General features: G+C 39.6%; 1 protein-coding gene across 11 annotated transcripts in view; it reads left to right on the top strand.

The window, feature by feature from the left end:
• The first annotated feature begins 3,999 nt into the window (after window positions 1–3,999).
• Window positions 4,000–17,203, top strand: part of AS3MT (arsenite methyltransferase) — a 27,975-nt gene continuing 14,771 nt past the window's right edge. For 8 of the 11 annotated variants that reach the window (XR_006270741.1, XR_006270739.1, XR_006270737.1 and 5 more), the window contains exons 1-8: window positions 4,004–5,243; window positions 6,788–6,938; window positions 7,444–7,580; window positions 8,281–8,350; window positions 9,615–9,696; window positions 11,010–11,141; window positions 11,470–11,612; window positions 13,869–14,003. Coding sequence is in view for 3 of the 11 variants with exons in the window: in XM_043475544.1 (XP_043331479.1) it covers window positions 5,062–5,243; window positions 6,788–6,938; window positions 7,444–7,580; window positions 8,281–8,350; window positions 9,615–9,696; window positions 11,010–11,141; window positions 11,470–11,612; window positions 13,869–14,003 (1,032 nt within the window). In the remaining 8 variants the exon portion in view is untranslated. Of the gene's footprint in view, window positions 5,244–5,436; window positions 5,478–5,732; window positions 5,861–6,787; window positions 6,939–7,443; window positions 7,581–8,280; window positions 8,351–9,614; window positions 9,697–11,009; window positions 11,142–11,469; window positions 11,613–13,868; window positions 14,004–17,203 lie in introns of all 11 variants that reach the window. The other 3 variants (XM_043475546.1, XM_043475544.1, XM_043475547.1) reach the window with 3 other exon arrangements.

Raw genomic sequence — 17,203 nt, 5'->3', positions numbered from 1 at the left:
AGGCAGGCAGGTTATAGTCCATGGGGTCTCAAAGAGCGGGACACAACTTAGCAACTGAACACATGCACAATATTGCTTATGTTGTATCTGATAAGATAAATTTTACAACTTAATTTTCACAATTAAAATTAAAGATGAAATTTACATTAAATAATGAATACCTAGTTTGTTGTTGTTGTTCAGTCACACAGTCATGCTGGACTCTTTGTGACCCCATGGACTGCAGTACGCCAGGCTTCCCTGTCCTTCACCATCTCCCGGAGCTTGCTCAAACTCATGTCCATTGAGTCAGTGATGCTATCCAACCATCTCCTACTCTGTCATCCCCTTCTCTTCCTGCCTTCAATCTTTCCCAGCATCAGAGTCTTTTCTAATGAATCAGCTCTTTGCATCAGGTGGCCCAAGTATTGGAGCTTCAGCATCAATCCTTCTAGTGAATATTCAGGATTGATTTCCTTTAGGATTGACTGGTTTGATCTCTTTGCAGTCCAAGGCACTCTCAAGAGTCTTCTCCAACAAAGAACATAATGCCAAAATACATGAAAGAAAAGTAGACAAATATGAGAATAGGCAGAAATGTATACATAATTTAATTGTTTCTTATAGAAATAGACAGGTTATATAGAATTAAATGGTGATCAAACATATGGAGACAAAAGATATTTCTATAAAATAACATCTGGGTTATAGAGGGTATGTGGAGGATAATTTCAAAATAATGAAAATTAAAATTTTATGCAAGTGAATTTATGTGGTGACACCCAAGCAGTACTATAAAAGAAAAAAGTCATACTTTAAAGTCATACCGACTAAATGGACATGAGTTTGAGCAAACTCCAGGAGAAAGTGAAGGACAGGGAAGCCCTCTATATTAGGGATAAAGTAGAAATAAATGCCCCCGCCCCCACCCCCTGCCCTGCACCCAAGAGATTTGTGGTTAGAATTTAGAAAGAGAACAAAAGAAATCAAAGTAGAATAAGAAAACCAAGCATGTGTTACAAAAGTGTGAAAAATATATGAAACATTAATTGGTTCTTATAGATTAAACTGGTAAAATGTTGGCTCAATCATCAAAGTATAAATTAGTACATTTGTAATTTAATAGGAGATATACAAATCAGATTTGAAAAGAATGATCAGTTTGATTCTGTATAGACAAAAGGTATGTGTTTTCCAGTAGCCATGTGTGGATGTGAGAGTTGACCATAAAGAAGGCTGAGCACCAAAGAATTGATGCTTTCTAATTGCGGTGCTGGAGAAGACTCTTGAGACTCCCTTGGACTGCAAGGAGATCTAACCAGTCAATTCTAAAGGAAATCAACCCTGAGCTGAAGCTCCAGTACTTTGGCCACCTGATGCAAAAAGCTGATTCATTGGAAAAGACCCTGATGCTGGGAATGATTGAGGGCAGGAGGAAAACAGAGCAACAGAGGATGAGATGGTTGGATAGCCTCACCAACTCAATGGACATGAGTTTGAGCAAACTCTGGGAGAAAGTGAAGGACAGGGAAGCCTGGTGCATTGCAGGCCATGGGGTTGCAAAGAGTCAGACACGATTTAGTGACTGAACAACAACAAATCAGTTTGATGCTAAATAATTATTAGTATCAAAATGTCTGGCTCCTTATAAAGGCATAGTATTATAAAACCAACATTTAAAAAAGAATATGTCCCACCTGGTTATGAGAAATAATCTGTAACTTGTCAAAAATAACCAGTTAAAATGTCATCTGTTTGTAATGGCTATCCTGAGACTTTTCCAGAGTATCAAAGAACAAATCATTTCCATATGCTCCCAGAGTATAGAAAATGATAGCAAGATACCCAGTGCCTTTGCTGAAGTAAATGTAATTTTCATAAAAAAAAAAATAAATCGAGATAACATAAAGCTATTTAGGAGATACTTATTTATGAATGTAGATGCAAAAATCCTAATAAAATCTCTAAAAAATCAAATAGAGAAATATTTAGAAGAGTTGCCAAAATAATTACGAAATTACAAAGTTGATGTAACAACTGCAAAATACATTAGATTACTAGGAAACAATAAAAATTATACATCACTATAATAAACACCAAAAGGGGATTAGAAAAAATTCAACTTCTATTTCTAATTAAAACTTAAAAAAACTCTCTAAAAGTATGTTTTAGAGGAAAGTATCATAGGACTCCAGCATATTATAGCTGTATGGGGCCTAACAAGTGATTAAGTTCTGGCCCCATGTTTAACAGATGAAAACACATAGGCAGGGAGATAAAATGACTTATCCAAAGTCTCTGAGCTTGGTAGTCTTGACTGCTAGTCTAGCTTGCTATTATCTGTTACTTTTCTTTTAAATTGAAACAAGGATATGTGTGTGTGTTCAGTAGTGGCTCTTTGTGGCTGCATTGACTGTAGCCCCCAGGCTCCTTTGTCCATGGAATTTTCCAGCAAGAATACTGGAGTGGGTTGCTGTTTCCTCCTCCAGGGGATCTTCTCAATCTGGGGATTGAACTCATGTTTCTTGTATCTCCTGCACTGGCAGGTGGATTCTTTACCACTGCACCACCTGGGAAGCCCCAGAAACAAGGGGGGTCCCTGTCATTTCTACTATTTAGCATCATACAAAGGAGAGGTTTTTGGAACTGAATCTTAACCCATTTACCCCTGCTGCTGCATCTCTGGTAGGTAAACAACCAGTTGGTATTCCTATTAATAGCTTCTGTTTAAATGCTTCTAATGTTTGGAGAATCTTTTACTTGGGGATGCTGGCCATTTTGGAAGCTCTACTTGAAAGATGGCTCTGTGTATTAAACCAAAATCTGCCTTTCTGGACCATGCTGGAATTGTCAAACCAGTAACTTACAAGGTTAGATGTGTGGAGTTCTACACAAGGCCATCCTTGGAGGTAAGGAAAGAAAACGTGAAAATAATTGTGTATGTTTATGCTTTACTTTTAAAAGAGAAAATTAGGGACTTTCCTGGTGGTCCAGTGGCTAGGGCTCTGTGCTCCCAGTGTCGGGGGCCTGGGTTCGATCCCTGGTCAGGGAACTGGATCCCACATGTAGCAGCTAAAAGGGTCCTGCTCACCACAAGAAGGACCCACATGCTGCAACTGGGATCCAGCTCAGCCAAATAAATAAATAAATATTAAAAAAGAGAAAATTAGCGTTTGCTAATATTTTAAATATGGCTTGATTTGAGAGCTCTACCTCAGTCTACACAGCATGTGTACCATTCAGCAGGAGTGATGGTGGTAGTGGCGGTGGTGGTGTGGTCACTAAGTCATATCGGACTCTTGTGACCCCATGGACTATAGCCTGCCAGGCTCCTCTGTCCGTGGCATCCTCTAGCTAAGAATGCTGGAGTGGGTTGCCATTTCCTTCTCCAAGGAGTGATACTAAAAACAAAAAAATTCTGTGACTGAGGCCCTGACCAATCAGAATGAGTGATGTTCATAAGCCATCTGGTCCAAAACCAGCCCTGCACACTAGATACTTCAGGGAAAACTGGGAATAACCCAGTATAAGTTGATGGTGGTTTGTTTAATTGTAGCATATCTATGTGTGGTTAAGTGGATTTAAGGCTTATCAAATGGTTCTTGTGAATAACCGCAAATTGAAGATAATATAATAAAACAAGCACAAGTGAACAAGTAGAAAATGATACAGTTCTTTCCTTTCAAGATAAAGTTACCATTTTAACAATGAGTGAGAAAGTGACTACTTTTCTAAAGGAACTAATTTTAAATGGAGAGAGTGTTTTTAAAACTTATTATTTAGGAGTTCAGTTCAGTTTAGTCTCTCAGTCCTATCCGACTCTTTGTGAACCCATGGACTGCAGCACGCCAGGCTTCCCTGTGCATCACTGACTCCCGGAGCTTGCTCAAACTTATGTCCATCAAGTCGGTGATGCCATCCAACCATCTCATCCTCTATTGTTCCCTTCTCCTCCTGCCTTCAATCTTTCCCAGTATCAGGGTCTTTTCAAATGAGTCAGCTCTTTGCATCAGGTGGCCAGGCCAAAGTATTGGAGTTTCAGCTTCAGCATCAGTCCTTCCAATGAATATATAGGACTGATTTCCCTTAGGATTGACTGGTTTGATCTCCTTGCAGTCCAAGGACTTGCAGTCCAATATTCAGGAGTGTTTTCACCATTAAATGATTGCCAAAAAACAGGTATCTATAAAAATTTACTTTTTAAAAAACTTATGTTTACATACTTAATAGTTAGAAATATTCTGGTCTATAAGAATATTCCAACGAGGATCATTTCCATGGGTTTAGTTTGTTAAAAATACAAAAACACAACAACTTCTTCTTAATATTTAAAAACTAACTGACATTTGGGAAAATTGTTATTATCAGATGAGATTGAAAAGTAAGTAAAATTTGGTAAATTTTCCATTCAGATATCCTTTTAATTGAAACCCCATATCTCCTTACTATCCTAATGAATAGGAATTCTTGTTACCACAAAATAAAATGTATTAGTGGAGGAAAAACTAAATTAAAAAAAATTTCTGCGAGATGAGATGATAATACTTAGAAAACAAGTGAATTGACCAAAAGATACTAGAGGTTAAAAATGAACCTATCAAAGTTGCTTCCCTAAATACAATTCAATATAGACTGTGAACAACTACATAATGTATGAGTCTGTTGCTGTGACATTCTGGGAAAGTTGGGAGAATAGATCTCTGGTTGTTTAAAAGCTGGAGGTGGAGAGATTTACTATACAAAGAGGAATGAAGAAACTGTTTTGGGTGAGAGAGTGTCGATTATAGTGATGTGTACCTTGTTAGAAGTCACAAAACTGTACACTTACAAAGAAAGGTGAATTTTACTGAATGTAAATTATATCTCAATATACTTGACTTTAAAAACTAGATTTGAGAAAAGGTGATTTCATTCCCTAAAGGGGCAAAAATCAATGTATGTATGGGTGTTAATATGAGCGTTATAAAATGAAAATTACAGTCGAGCAATAAAGAAAGATACTAATTAACAGTAATAGCCTCTTCCTGGTTGCAAAGACCGAAAGCCAAGCTGACATTAGGCCCAGTAGGGCCAGAGCAGCACATGGGGCCACGTGGTCCCTCCTACTGCACAGGTGGGTTCCTGCCCCGGGGGCGGGGGCGGGGGCGGGGGCGGGGAATAAGGCCTGCCTGCCTGGGGGCGGGGCCTCAAGAGCGCCGCGGGGCGGGGCCTTTGAGAGCGGTCTGCGGGTACTCAAGTCCTGGAGTCCGGAGACGGTGGAGACAGTGAGTGTGGTCCTCTCCTCTCCGCCCGCCCCCAGAGCAGGCCCTGTGCCCGAAACTCTGCTCCCCCCACCTCCCACTGTCGCCACCACCTGGGAGCTCCGGCCCTAAGCCACCCCTCTGCCCCGGGGCTCCCCCGCCTCCACGCTGGGCTCAGCGCCCTGGCTTTTCAGCTGCCTTTTCTCCCTCCCGGCAGTGGCCACCCCGCGCGACGCTGAGATCCGGAAGGACGTGCAGGTGCCAGCAGTAGGGCCTGTGGTTGCGGTGGAGCATCGGCTGAGTGGGGACATTAGGCCTTTGGAAGCCCGGCCTGGCCTGCCAGGATTCCTGGGGTGGGGGCAGGGCCACCTCCGGGCTTGGAGCTTTACAGGGAGCAAAGGCCGGCCAGGCCTCAGTGCGTTGGAGTGGGGTTGGTGGGTGCAGGGGCCTTGCCCCAGTGGACACCAGCTCTTCTTTCCCCATCCCTCACCCCACCTTTGGCCTCTGGGTCAGACCTACTATGGGCAGGTGCTGAAGAAGTCAGCAGACCTCCAGACCAATGCCTGTGTCACTGCAGCCAGGCCGGTCCCCCAGCACATCCGGGAGGCCCTGCAGAATGTACATGAGGAAGTATCCTTGAGGTAAAGTGCTCTGTGCTGCTTCCATGAAGACCCCAGACAGCAGCTTTCTCAAAAAATAGTGATGCCAGGTCACTAGAATTAACCCGCCTTCTCCAGTCCATGGGCCTTGCCTTGTCTGTCATAAAATCGGTGAAGCACAGCACTGATTATCTTACTGCTCTGTTGAGGAACATCCAGTGACACCCCCTCACCTCCCCGCTCCAACCCCCCACCCCCCCAGTGCACTACCCTTTACTCACAGGATACATTCATACTCCTTTGACCTGACATTTCAACCTGTTCAGTTTGGCGCTGCCTTCCTAACCAATCTTGGCTCCCTCTGTGATGCCCTGGACTACTCTAGGCTGACCTTTCCTTTCCTCTTACCATCAACGCAGCCAAGATGATTTCTGCCTGCCCGGCATGCTGTTATCAATCTGGAATGCTTTCTGAATCCCGCCCGTCCAACACCTCACTGATGTCCTACCTACTTTGTGAAGCAGTCTTCGATCCTTGAGCACTGCTTCCCCAAACCACTATAGCACTTCCTGTGCCACTGTTTTTCAGTAAATAATAGAAAATGTTTTCTGTGTTTGTGTTTTACCTCCCCCATTAAACACACTTGTCTTACCTTTCTTCTTCAGTAATGCGCTTGTCCTGGACCTGCATTAGATGCTCAGTTAGTGCCTAACAAATATTTTAGTTGATTTATTTGTCTTACTACCTGGAACGGTGCCCATCAATTCAATGGTAACAAAGCAGTGATAGTCAGCCTTCATGGAGTTTCCAGTGTATTGGGGGAGACTAAACACTGAAAGAGAAATTGAATGAATGATGGAAGGAAAGGAGGAAGGGAAGGAGGAAGGATTTATAAGATTTAGTGGTTCCATGTCTTATAGTTTCTAGAGGGAAAATAATAGACACATGTATATATTTTCTATTTTCCAGGTATTATGGCTGTGGTCTGGTCATCCCTGAGTGTCTGGAAAACTGCTGGATTTTGGACCTGGGTAGTGGAAGTGGCAGAGATTGCTATGCTCTCAGTCAGTTGGTTGGTGAGAAGGGACATGTCACTGGAATAGACATGACAGAAGGTCAGGTGAGGCAATTTCAGGGATAAGGAGGAAAGAATTCTGAAAAGCAGTCTTTTAGAGATGAAGTTGTTTCCTTGTTACATGTCAAGGATAATTTAAGAAAGATGCTAAATGCAATGCTCATTTCTGCCATTATTGCTTCCTAACCTGGAAGCTGAGAACTTTGATGTTTAGGGGCCTCTCTGGGAGAAGGGAGTCAGAGGTTTGATCTGATATATGAGTCTCATGATGTCTGAATGGAGTTTGATCTTTTCCTTCTTTCTACCATTTATCATGAAAGATTTTCTTGAATGAAGAGTTTATTCAAGTAAAACCCATGTATCAAACAGTGGGTTTATGCTCCATTGAATTGTCCTATGCTGTAGTAAATTCTCCTTGCCCAGATGAACCTTGTTTACTTACCTAAAATAGTCTGGGGGGAGTATATTCCATTAGTAATAGGAAATTTTAGGAAAATATTAGTGCATTCAAAAATGTTGATTATCAAATCTATTTTTTTCCTTCCTGTAGGTGGAAGTAGCTAACAAGTACATTGAATATCACATGGAAAAATATGGGTTCCAGGCACCCAATGTGACTTTTATTCATGGCTACATAGAAAAGTTGGAAGAGGCTGGAATCAAGAATGAGAGTTATGATATTGTTATGTAGGTCTGCATCCTGACTGTTGTGAATATAGTCCATTTATGATTGAACACACAAACATCACCACTTTTTGTTGAATGGATTCTCATTTAGGGGCTTAAAGTAAACTTAGCCTGGCTTAACAACAGGATGGAGCTAGCCTGAGGTACTTGTAGTCCACTAGCTACCTAACATACTAGCCTAAGAGAGAACAGATTTTAAGCTGAACTGTGGTCTATGAATGCACCCAAAAGACTAGCAAGACTCCTGAGTCTGCTTGTATAATATACATTGATCTGTTATTTTTAGTATTATTTTCATGGCAAATGATAAGATTCTGTGTTTCTGTTTTTCCTCCGAGTTGTCAAATCATGCCCAAGTGATAGCCTTAATAAAGCTGCCTTTGAGGAGCTCAACCTATTTACATGTGGTGTAAGAAATGCCTTGTGCAATAGGTGTCTGGTCCCAGGTCATTTTGTTGCATGGCCAACATCATGCCTCAGAATTTTTTCTGCACGCTCAAACTTGCTAACAGTTTATCAAGATTCTAAACACTCTATCTCCCTTATCTTGGGACAAGTTGAGTGTGGGGAAGAGAAGAGGGAGGTGGGAAAAATGGTGTAGCTTTGAGAAAATGGTGGGAACCCCCTTTAGGGACTAAAAGGATTTGAGGGTGTCTTAGTAGTCTGAAGCTGTGCTGACGTTCTCTCTGTTCTTTTTTAGATCCAATTGTGTCATTAACCTTGTACCTGATAAACAGCAAGTGCTGCAGGAGGTATATCGAGTGTTAAAGGTGAGGAGAAGAGGGAGACAGGCTGTCTTTGAACATCAGTGAGAACACATGGACTCTGTCCTGTCCTTGTCCCCTTGAGCTGAGAGCTCCAACTCTTAATTTATCCATTAAATTAGAAATGAGTGGCAGGAAGAGGGGGTGACTGGAATACCTGAGATATGAATTTGTTTTCCTCTCAGGTTGCAAAAGGTGATAAATCTGAGAGTCACAATTGTGATTGAATATGTTAAAATTTGCTTTTTTGACTGTTTTTCCTCCTGCTTGCTGCTGTAGAGGAGCCTAGAATAGCATCTGCAGAGCTGCGGGGACCTTGGGACTGACTCCTAAGGTTATTTTGAATATACTCTCCTAGCATGGACAGTGTTTCTCAGGGCTCCTTGTTTTGTACCCATCAGTATTCAATTATCTTTGGGAAGTTACAGAAGGGGAATCTTTTACACTACTCTCTTAAAGGAAAACTTGCAGGCGCTCCACACCCTCTGTATGTATCATGAGATGTATTTCTTCATGATAGAAGATTCTGAGATTCTTGGTTTATAAGACTGCTGCAGAGATCAAGAGCTTTTGTCTGCTATTCAGGAGACCCCTGGATTGGGAAGATCCCCTGGAGTAGGGAATGGCTACCCAATTCAGTATTCCTGCCTGGAGAATTCCATGGACGGAGGAGTCTGGCAGGCTATAGTCCATGGGGTTGAAAAGAGTTGGACACTATGCAGGGATGATTTAACAGTGTCTTAATTAGTATGCCATTATATAGACCAGCTCATTACTTTCACCAGGGTGTACTTGTAGAAGGTAGAGACATTACTGTAGAATCTAGACCTCAATGCTCTTGAAATTAGCTAAATAAAATCTTAAAATTCCTGCTAACTCATATGCCTGAGATTTTAAGGACATTTTAAAAAGATAATGTGTTATTACAAAAATAAATAACAATGTTACAAAAATTATATAATTTTTAAGGAAGGAGACTTTATGAGTACTGTTTACTTCTGTTTTGTGAAAGCCTGGTCTGCTTTGCTTCAGATTGATTAAGTTTGTAAAGTTATTTTATTAGCTATTGGCTGAGGCACTGAAAAAAAATCTTGGCAGTTGGCTATTGATTGTAACTAGAGAGAGAGCAAGTAGTTATTTGTTCAAAAAGGGTCAACTCAGGAACTTCTGTTGTTTTTTTAAAAACTTGATTTTATCCCCTCATCCCTTTCTTTGCTATCAGGGACTAATGTAATCTTTAACCTTGTTTGGATTAATTCTGCTGTTTCAGCATGGTGGGGAGCTATATTTCAGTGACGTCTATGCTAGCCTTGAATTGCCAGAAGAAATCAGGACACACAAAGTTTTATGGGGTAGGTGTTTGTGTTTTGTTTTGTTTTGAGGCAGATACTCGTTCAAGTACAGCATTCCATCCTGCTGATGTCCAGGGTGAGGCTTTGTGATATGGGAACACATGGCGTTAGGTAGCAGGCTTAGGTTCTTCTCCTCTGACACTCAACTCTGATATGACCTTGGACAATTTAATTAATCTCTTTGAGTCATGACTTCCGAACTATAAAATGTAGGTAATAATTCAGTCTGCCTCATAGGGCTGTCATGAAGATTGAATGGGATAATGTGTGTGAAAAATTCTCTTAAAAGCTCTAGTGTGGAAATGACGCCAGTTGCTCCAGAGTTGATGTGTCCTTAATTCCCTGTATTTTCATCACTATTCTGTTGTTGATCCCTTGACTGTCATTTTCATGGAGTTTCTGGACATTGAGGAGATAAATGGCATGTGTTTGGTCAGTCTGGCTATGAAATCAAAAGTTCTTTTAAAATAAATTATGTTAAAAAAATAAATTATGTTAAATTTTTTCTTATCATACAGTAAGAAATAGATATTGTTGGAACTTCCTTGGAAATCCAGTGGTTAAGACTCTGTGCTGTCAATGCAATGGGTGCAGTGTTGATCCCCCATCAGGGAACTGAGATCCCAAAAGCTGAGTGGCGTGGCCAAAAAAAATGTTGGAAAATACAAAAAGAAAAAATTACTACTAAACATGTAACTCTTTTAATAGTTTAGTATATACACTTTTAGGTTTGCTTTTTTTCCTGTGGGTGAGTATAAAAATATTGGGAATATGCTGCATATAGACTTTAGTATTCCAATTTTGTTTAGCATATTTCCTAAGCCTAAAATTTTTAAAAATAATTAAAAGTGTATTATACAATTATATTGTACAGCTGTACCATATTTTATTTGGCCATTTCTTTATTGGTAATGATTTAGGTTGTTTCTAATTTGTTGATGTAATGAACTTAAAAACTATAAATGCCTTATGAATATTAATAGTAATTACTGTTCTAGTAGCAGATTGTTATAAGGTTAATCTGGAACTAAGAGGCAGTTTTGTAATTTTTCTTGTATTTTTTTTTACTCACATAACATAGTGCTTTTCAAAATGTGACCTAATATATGCATGAATATTATGATTGATAGAACCATTAGCTAGCATATCCAACCTTAACCTTGACTTTCTAGACCTTGGGGGACACTCAGGTCCTTCTTCTATTTTTCTAGGACTGGTGTTCTAAGTAATACCATAGCCTAATCAATTATACCAGAAGAATAACTCCCTAATATCTAGTTGTATTGGTTGATCTGTGATTTTTCTTTTTTTAGGTGAGTGCCTGGGTGGTGCTTTGTACTGGAAGGACCTTTTTATCCTTGCCAAAAAAATTGGGTTCTGCCCTCCACGTTTGGTCACTGCCAATTTCATTACAGTTCAAAACAAAGACCTAGAAAACGTGATCGGTAAGAAACAGTAGCAGGGGCTGTTATAACTCCACCCTGAATGGTTCAGATTTGGTGATTAGCAAGTATCTCCTCAGTGAGTCTCACTGAAGGAGACTGTGTCATCTGGAAATCTCCATCTTATCTCCTCTTTAATGGCAGCTTCCCAAAGTTTGGTGTTTAATAAAGCACTTTGAAGTTATTCAGTAAATAGAGTCATGTGCCCAGAAAGATGATTGATGGCATGCAAAGAAGAAACCATCTTTATAATATTTAAGTCTTCATCTCTTGAGCAGACCAATAACCACTGCAGTGCTGGAGACGAACCATGAGTATATTCTGTTTTTAGGCGACTGCTGTTTTGTTTCTGCAACATTTCGCCTCTTCAAACTCCCTAAGACAGGACCAACCAAAAAATGCCAAGTTATTTACAATGGAGGAATCACAGGACATGAAAAAGAACTGATATTTGATGCAAATTTCACATTTAAGGTAAATAAAGATTTCCATGACTTCCAGCATTCTTCCTCTTCTTACCTTTGCTCCACAAACCTTTTCTTAATCTTGCATTGCTTCTCACTTTTCTGGTCTTGGTATATGTGTACGTGTCTGTGTGTCTATCTATATACACACAAGCAAACACACACACAAACTTGTGGGCTTCCCTGGTGACTAAGTGGTAAGAATCTGCCTGCATTGTAGGAGGCCCAGGTTCAAGCCCTGGGTCAAGAAGATCCCCTGGAGAAGAAAATGCCAACTGACTCTAGTATTCTTGCCTGGGAAATCCCATGGACAGAGGAGCCTGGCAGGCTACAGCCCATGGGGTTGAAAAAGAGTCAGACACAACTTAGTGACTAAACAACAACAAATATATACATACATATGTATGTATATAAATATATATTTGCTAGACCATTAAAATGTAAGTTGCAGATATCATGACATTTTACCTTTAAATATTTCAGCATACATCTCCTAAGAATAGAATGTTCTCCTACATAACCAAATATCATGATGACCCTTTAAAAACTTTTCTATGAGAAACGTCATTCATACATCAGATTAATGGTATTATAAAGATGGAAAACTGTGAGAGTACTGAGCAACTGTATTTCAGTTGTTTAATTGTATTTTGGGATTAAGGAATTGTTAGTATTTAATGATTGGAGAAGGAAATGGCAACCCACTCCAGTGTTCTTGCCTGGAGAATCCCAGGGACAGAGGAGCCTGGTGGGCTGCTGTCTATGGGGTCACACAGAGTCGGACACGACTGAAGTGACTCAGCAGCAGCAGCAGCAGTATTTAATGATAACACTGATATTTCTACTACTCTTTTTAGAGTAGGCTTTGTTTTCTCAAAACAGGTAAGTACAGGCTTTGGAACTAGATAGCTGGTTTCAAATTCTAGCTCTGTTATTTACTTACTACTTGAGTAAACTTGAATATGCCACCAAAATTGTTTTGAGACACAGTTTGCTCCACTGTAAAAGTAGGGATAATAATAATACTATGTGGCAGAATTTCTATAAAGATTAGCAATAATGTAGTAAAACATTGGTACTGGGAACTCAGTAAATAGAAGATACAGTCATTATTTGTTCCAAAGGTGGAAGAACTTAACTGTTTCCCTACTCTGATATTTTGGTCTAGATAGCATTTTCAGATTTCTTAAATACTCCTGGTGCCAGAGAGCCATTAATGCTTTTTCACTGATATACTGCCACTTGCCTGCTGAGTAGATTCACAGAATCAGTAAAATCATCACTCTGGTCTAGTGGCTTTCAAAAAAGATTTCTAATGGCAGAATTATTTTTTATTGAGACATAGTTGGCACATAACATTATATTAACTTTAGGTATAAAACATAGTGATTTAATATTTGTATATATTGCAGAATGATCATCCGGTAAGTCTATAGTTAATGTCCATTACCATACGTAGTTACAAATTTTTTTTTTTCTTATGATGAGAAATTTCGGTATCTTTCTCAGCTACTCTCAGATATATAAAACAGTATCATTAACTACAGTCACTATGCTATACATTACAGCCTCATCAGTTATTTATTTTATAACTGAGAGTTTGTATCTTTTGACCCCCATCAGCCGATCTGCCCACCCTCTACCTGCCCCCAGAATTATTATTATTATTTTTTTTCCAGAAAAAGGCAGATTATTTACCAACTGAGCTATCAGGGAAGCCCAAAATTTTATTTAAAAGACCAATACTTACTATGTGTAGGTCCTTGCCTTATGTAACCCCAGTATCTGAAGGGATACAAGCAGAATTTATCGGACAGGAGCAGAGATTGGACAGCTCAGAATCTCCTGTGTTAACTCCTGGTTCCCAAGGCGTGGACCCTTTACGCACCTCCCAGGCACACTGGGACTCAAGGAAACACACCATAAAAGCCATTAGTCCAAAGACCTCATTTTAGCAACAAATAAGGTGAAACTCAGAGAGCAGTGGTTTTCTACATTTGCTTCTGAGCAGAAACTAGACGCTGGAGTGATGAGTGTCTTTTTTTTTGGTGTTGCCACGAAAGGAAAACTGATAATGATACTGGTCAATTGCATGGAGAAATAAGCAGGAAGCTACTAGCAGCAGGGTCTGAACGTGAGAAAAGACTATGTCAAAAGGTGTAGTCTTTTATCTTGATAGTAGTAGATAGAAAAACCCTTCAGGGTATTTTTCTCCTATTGAGACAAAAGTGGCATCTCTAAGAAAGTCTTTCATGCTTCCCTTCAGAAAGATGAAGCTGTTGAAGTAGATGAAGAAACAGCGTCTATCTTGAAGAATTCACGATTTGCCCAAGATTTTCTAATCAGACCAGATGGAGAGAAGTTGCCAACATGTGGAGGCTATACTGCTTTAGAAGTAAAGGTTGGCTTGGCTTTTAATTCTCTAAAATCAAACAGAACCATTTAAAAAATTGTTATGATCACCACAGACTGCTAAAGAAACAAATCATTACTCTTTTAGTTGGCCACCATAACTTATTTCTAGTATTTTTGTACCTATAAAATGATTTAACTTCATAACTTCATTTTTCCAATGCTGACTTGGTACATCCATCAATGGACTTTAAAGCATCCATGAACCCCTTAAAATTGTATGTGTATTTTCTTGGGAAAGAGTCTGTTACTTTCATCAGGTTTCCAAAGAGGTACAGATACAAAAAAGATCAAGAGCTACCTTGGGAAAAATTATGCAAAGTATACATATATACATACACCTTTTAATGTGGGCTTCTGTGGTGGCTCAGCGGTAAAGAATCCACTGCCAATGCAGGAGATACAAGAGATGTGGGTTCGATCCCTTGGTCAGGAAGATCCCCTGGAGAAGGAAATGGCAACCCACTCCAGTATTCTTGCCTGGGGAATCCCACTGACAGAGGAGCCTGGAGGGCTACAGTCCATGGGGTCGCAAGGAATTGGACACAACTTAGTGACAAGACAGCAACAACAGACCTTTTAACATGAATAGTCAGAAAGATGACAGCCTACATACCTACCTGCAATGTATGAGAATACCTTTTCCCTGTATTCTTACTAATACGAGTATTACTTTTTAAAAAAGATGATGGTTGGATGGCATCATTGACTCAATGGACATGAGTTTGAGCAAACTCCAGGAGATAGTGAAGGACAGGGAAGCCTGGCATGCTGCAGTTCATGGGATCACAAGGAGTCAGACATGAATGAGTGACTGGACAACAACTTTTAAAAAATCTTTGTTTATCTGATAAGCAGAATATAATTTGTTTTTTTACATACACTGAACTTTTTGGTTATGTTTACTGACCATTTACATTTCATCTATTGTGAACCTCCTATGTAATCCCTTAACTTTTTTCTATTAGAGTGATTTTTTTTTTTTTTTATGTTTAAAGAGAACTTTATTATGACAGTGAGTTTTGACTTGAAAATCATTCTGTGAAGTGGAAGTGAAAGTGGCTCAGACGTGTCTGATTCTTTAAGACCCCTTGGACTGTAGCCTTCCTGGCTCCTCTGCCCATGGGATTCTCCAGGCAAGAATAATGGAGTGGGTTGCCATTTCCTTCTCCTAGAGTGATTTTTTAAATTGTTCTGTAAGACTTTGTTTATTATTATGTTGCAAATTTTTTCTCATTTATCTTTTCATTTCCTTTTTTTTTAAATTGTGCCACATGGCATGTTGGACCTTCATTCCCTGGGCAGGGATTGAACCAATGCCCCTTGCAGTGGAAGCATAGAGTCTTAAGAAATGGACCACAGGGGAATTCCCCTTTTTATTTGCTTTTTCTCCTGAATAGATGTTTTTAGTTTTTATGTAGTCTTTTCCTTTATGGTTTCTGGCTCTGGTGTTACCGTTAGAAAGATCTGCTCTGTGTGAACATTATAAATTTACTTGTTTTCTTTTAGTGCTTTTTAAAACTTGAGGTAAAATTTGTGTAACATAAAATTCACTATTTTAACCATTTTTTAAAACCATTTTAATCTATATAATTTAGAAGCTTTTAGTCTGTTTATAAAGTTGTGCAACCATTACCACTGTCTAGTGCCAGAAAGCTTTCATCCTCCCCAAAATAAATCCTATTCCCATTAGGCACTAATCCCCAATCCTCCTCTCCCCCATTCCTGGCAGTAACTAATCTGTTTTCTTGTCTCTGGATTTGCTTTTTTTGGACATTTCGTATAAGTGGAATCATACAATACTTTGTGACCTTTGTCTGGCTTCTTTTACTTAATATAATGTTTTCAGGGTTTATTCATATAGCAGTATTTCATTCCTTTTCATAGCTGAATAATAGTCACTTATATGGCTATACCACACTTTTTTCTTTTTAATCCATTCATCAGTTGATAGACGTTTAGGTTGTTTCCACTTTTTGGCTGTTGTGAGTAATGTTGCTGTGACTGTGCATGTATATGTGCCTCACGTACTTGTTTGAGTGGTTGTTTTGAATCCTTTTGGGTCTGTATCTAGGAGTGGAATTGTTGGGCCATATGGTAATTCTCCACTTAACTTTTTGAAGTCACCAAACTGTGTCCTACAGTGGCTACACCATTTTACAATCCTACCAGCAATGTGCAAGGGTTCCCGTTTCTCTGCATCCTTGCCAACAGTTGTTATTTTCTCTTTTGATTGTAGCCATCTTCATTAGTGTGGTGTTTGAGCTAGTATTCCAGCATATTCTGAAATGAATATTTTCTAAAAATATCTTAGATTCTTATTTTAAAATTATTCTATTGGTGTAGCATTTTTAAAAGCATTTTATCACAACTTATCTCCAGTCATCTCTCACAGCCTCCTTATGAAGAAGGTGGATAGGGAGCGATAACAGATAGTGGCATCTTTCTCTTATTTATTTTTACCTTTCCCCCATTCATGCTCTCATAATTATTAATCCATTTGTTAGTTTATAATTTTCTATTATTTAGAACAGGCTTAGTGATGGGTTTCAAGTCTTTTTTGTCTGACAGAACTTCTAACCTTCACTAAACTCCTGCCCAGCAAAATAAACTACTGCTCTTTCTGGGTCAGGATGGTGGGGTGTATGTACACAGACAGACTAAGTACATATCTTGGCTCTGCCGCTTATGTGTAATCTTGGATTCCTTACCTAAACTCCTCAAACCCTCGGTTTCCTCATGTTTAATGGCAAGATAATAATCCCTTTTCCCCTCAGATTGTGAAAGTCAAATGGAATGACACATGTAAATGTTAGGCAATGCCTGGCAAGTAATAACATACTCAAGAAACAGAGGTGGTTATGGATTTGTATTTGCTAAGATTCTTAGTCCAACTAAAGACTAAGATCCAACCAGTCCATCCTAAAGGAGATCAGTCCTGGGTGTTCATTGGAAGGACTGATATTGAAGCTGAAACTCCAATACTTTGACCATCTGATGCGAAGAGCTGACTCATTGGAAAAGACCCTGATGCTGGGAGGGATTGGGGGCAGGAGGAGAAGGGGACGACAGAGGATGAGATGGCAGGATGGCATCACTGACTCAATGGACATGGGTTTGAGTGGACTCCGGGAGTTGGTGATGGACTGGGAGGCCTGGCGTGCTGTGGTTCATGGGGTGGCAAAGAGT

This window comes from Cervus canadensis, chromosome 8 (assembly GCF_019320065.1).
Source record: "Cervus canadensis isolate Bull #8, Minnesota chromosome 8, ASM1932006v1, whole genome shotgun sequence".
NCBI classification, from domain to species: Eukaryota; Metazoa; Chordata; class Mammalia; order Artiodactyla; family Cervidae; genus Cervus; species Cervus canadensis.
The sequence above is the reverse complement of the archived record's forward strand: the minus strand, read 5'-3'. Positions and strand labels throughout refer to the sequence as shown.